Consider the following 1,508-nt stretch of genomic DNA (forward strand, 5'->3'; position numbering starts at 1 on the left):
TATAGACTAGACTATAGACTAGACTATAGACTAGACTATAGACTAGACTATAGACTAGACTATAGACTAGACTATAGACTAGACTATAGACTAGACTATAGACCATACCTCAGACTGAACCACAGAAAATGAAAAAAATTTTACTTTTTAGAATTTAATGTCACTACATTCTAAAAAGGATAATATCCTGCGAAATCCTTTGAAAACATTTTTTCCATTTTATGGAAGCCTTATCCATAAAAAAAATCCAGCAGATTAGTTTTGTGCGTTAAAGTATTAATGGATTTTTCTCAAAAAACTTACTTTGATTAAATTATATTTTGTTTAGTAAATTATAAATTTGTTGTAACATCTTAATATTAATAATGTGTATTTTTTCCATTACAGCTTAATGTTGCCGGCTTGACAAAAGCTTTGGTTGTCTATAAAGTGTATCAAACAATGTTTCGTGTTGTCAAAGAATCAGAAACTGTTGACAGTCGCCAACATTGTTTCCTGCTGCAAAGTGCTGGACATGAGCCACGTTACCTTAGTGTTGAAACACGTCAGGAATTATTGCGCATCGAAAATAGTTGGAATGCAGCCATAGTAACAAGTGTTATAAAGTTAGGGGTAAGTTTTCTTTTGAAAAAAACACACACACAAACGGCTCATGCAAAACCTACAGACATTTATCCTACACTTGGAAATTGATACAATAACGAAAAGTCCTTTTATAAATATAATAAAAGTAGTCATTCTGTCAGTCATTATCATAGATAAATAGAAACTAGAAGTTGATTTAGTAAATGGCTGTAAAGGATTTTAATGGCTTTTTGTACAATGGTTATTTAATGGTTTCTGTTGGCTTGTTGTCATGTTGAAATGTAATTTTAATGTCTGGATTATATTGTATGACTGGTTGGCTGGCTACCTTTGTAACAGATGTACGAACGACCTTGTTAAATATGTTAATTCTAGCTTTTATATTGTATGTCATTCAAAATAATCACTGTTAAAGGTGGAGTACTTAAAATTTGTTTAATATTTGTTTTGTGTATCATAAAGGTCAACTAAAATCGATATTAGGAAAATCCCAAAATAAAAAATTGTTTACTTAAATCATGTTTGTACAAACTTTGTTAACACAGAAACTTTTGTATATGAAAAATTATGGAAAGTTTGCTAAAAAAAGTTTATTTTTTTGGGTTTTAAAGTTAACTAACTTTCAAAAAAAACTTTCCTATTATTTTGTAAAATGCTGTTAAACTAAAAATATACAATGATGATAGTGAAATAGATATTAAATAAAATGTAAAATGAAAATTAAAATTTATTGGAATTTAGAAATCTCTTTAATTAAATAATTAAGTCTATGCTCAATATTTAAGTCCGTAGACTAGACCGTTGTATTGTCGATAAACTAGTCTAGTCTATAGTCTAGTCTATAGTCTAGTCTATAGTCTAGTCTATAGTCTAGTCTATAGTCTAGTCTATAGTCTAGTCTATAGTCTAGTCTATAGTCTAGT

At 28.8% G+C, this 1,508-nt stretch overlaps 1 protein-coding gene across 1 annotated transcript; it reads left to right on the forward strand.

Annotated features, from left to right (window-relative positions):
• Window positions 1-375: 375 nt before the first annotated feature.
• LOC124421259 lies at window positions 376-612 on the forward strand (the record flags this gene model as incomplete). The annotated part of the gene is made up of 1 exon (XM_046956141.1): window positions 376-612. A coding segment is annotated over one exon (237 nt), but the record flags the coding sequence as incomplete, so codon positions are not given.
• Window positions 613-1,508: the final 896 nt, after the last annotated feature.

Source organism: Lucilia cuprina, unplaced genomic scaffold (genome assembly GCF_022045245.1).
Source record: "Lucilia cuprina isolate Lc7/37 unplaced genomic scaffold, ASM2204524v1 Scaffold_8345, whole genome shotgun sequence".
Lineage (NCBI taxonomy): Eukaryota > Metazoa > Arthropoda > Insecta > Diptera > Calliphoridae > Lucilia > Lucilia cuprina.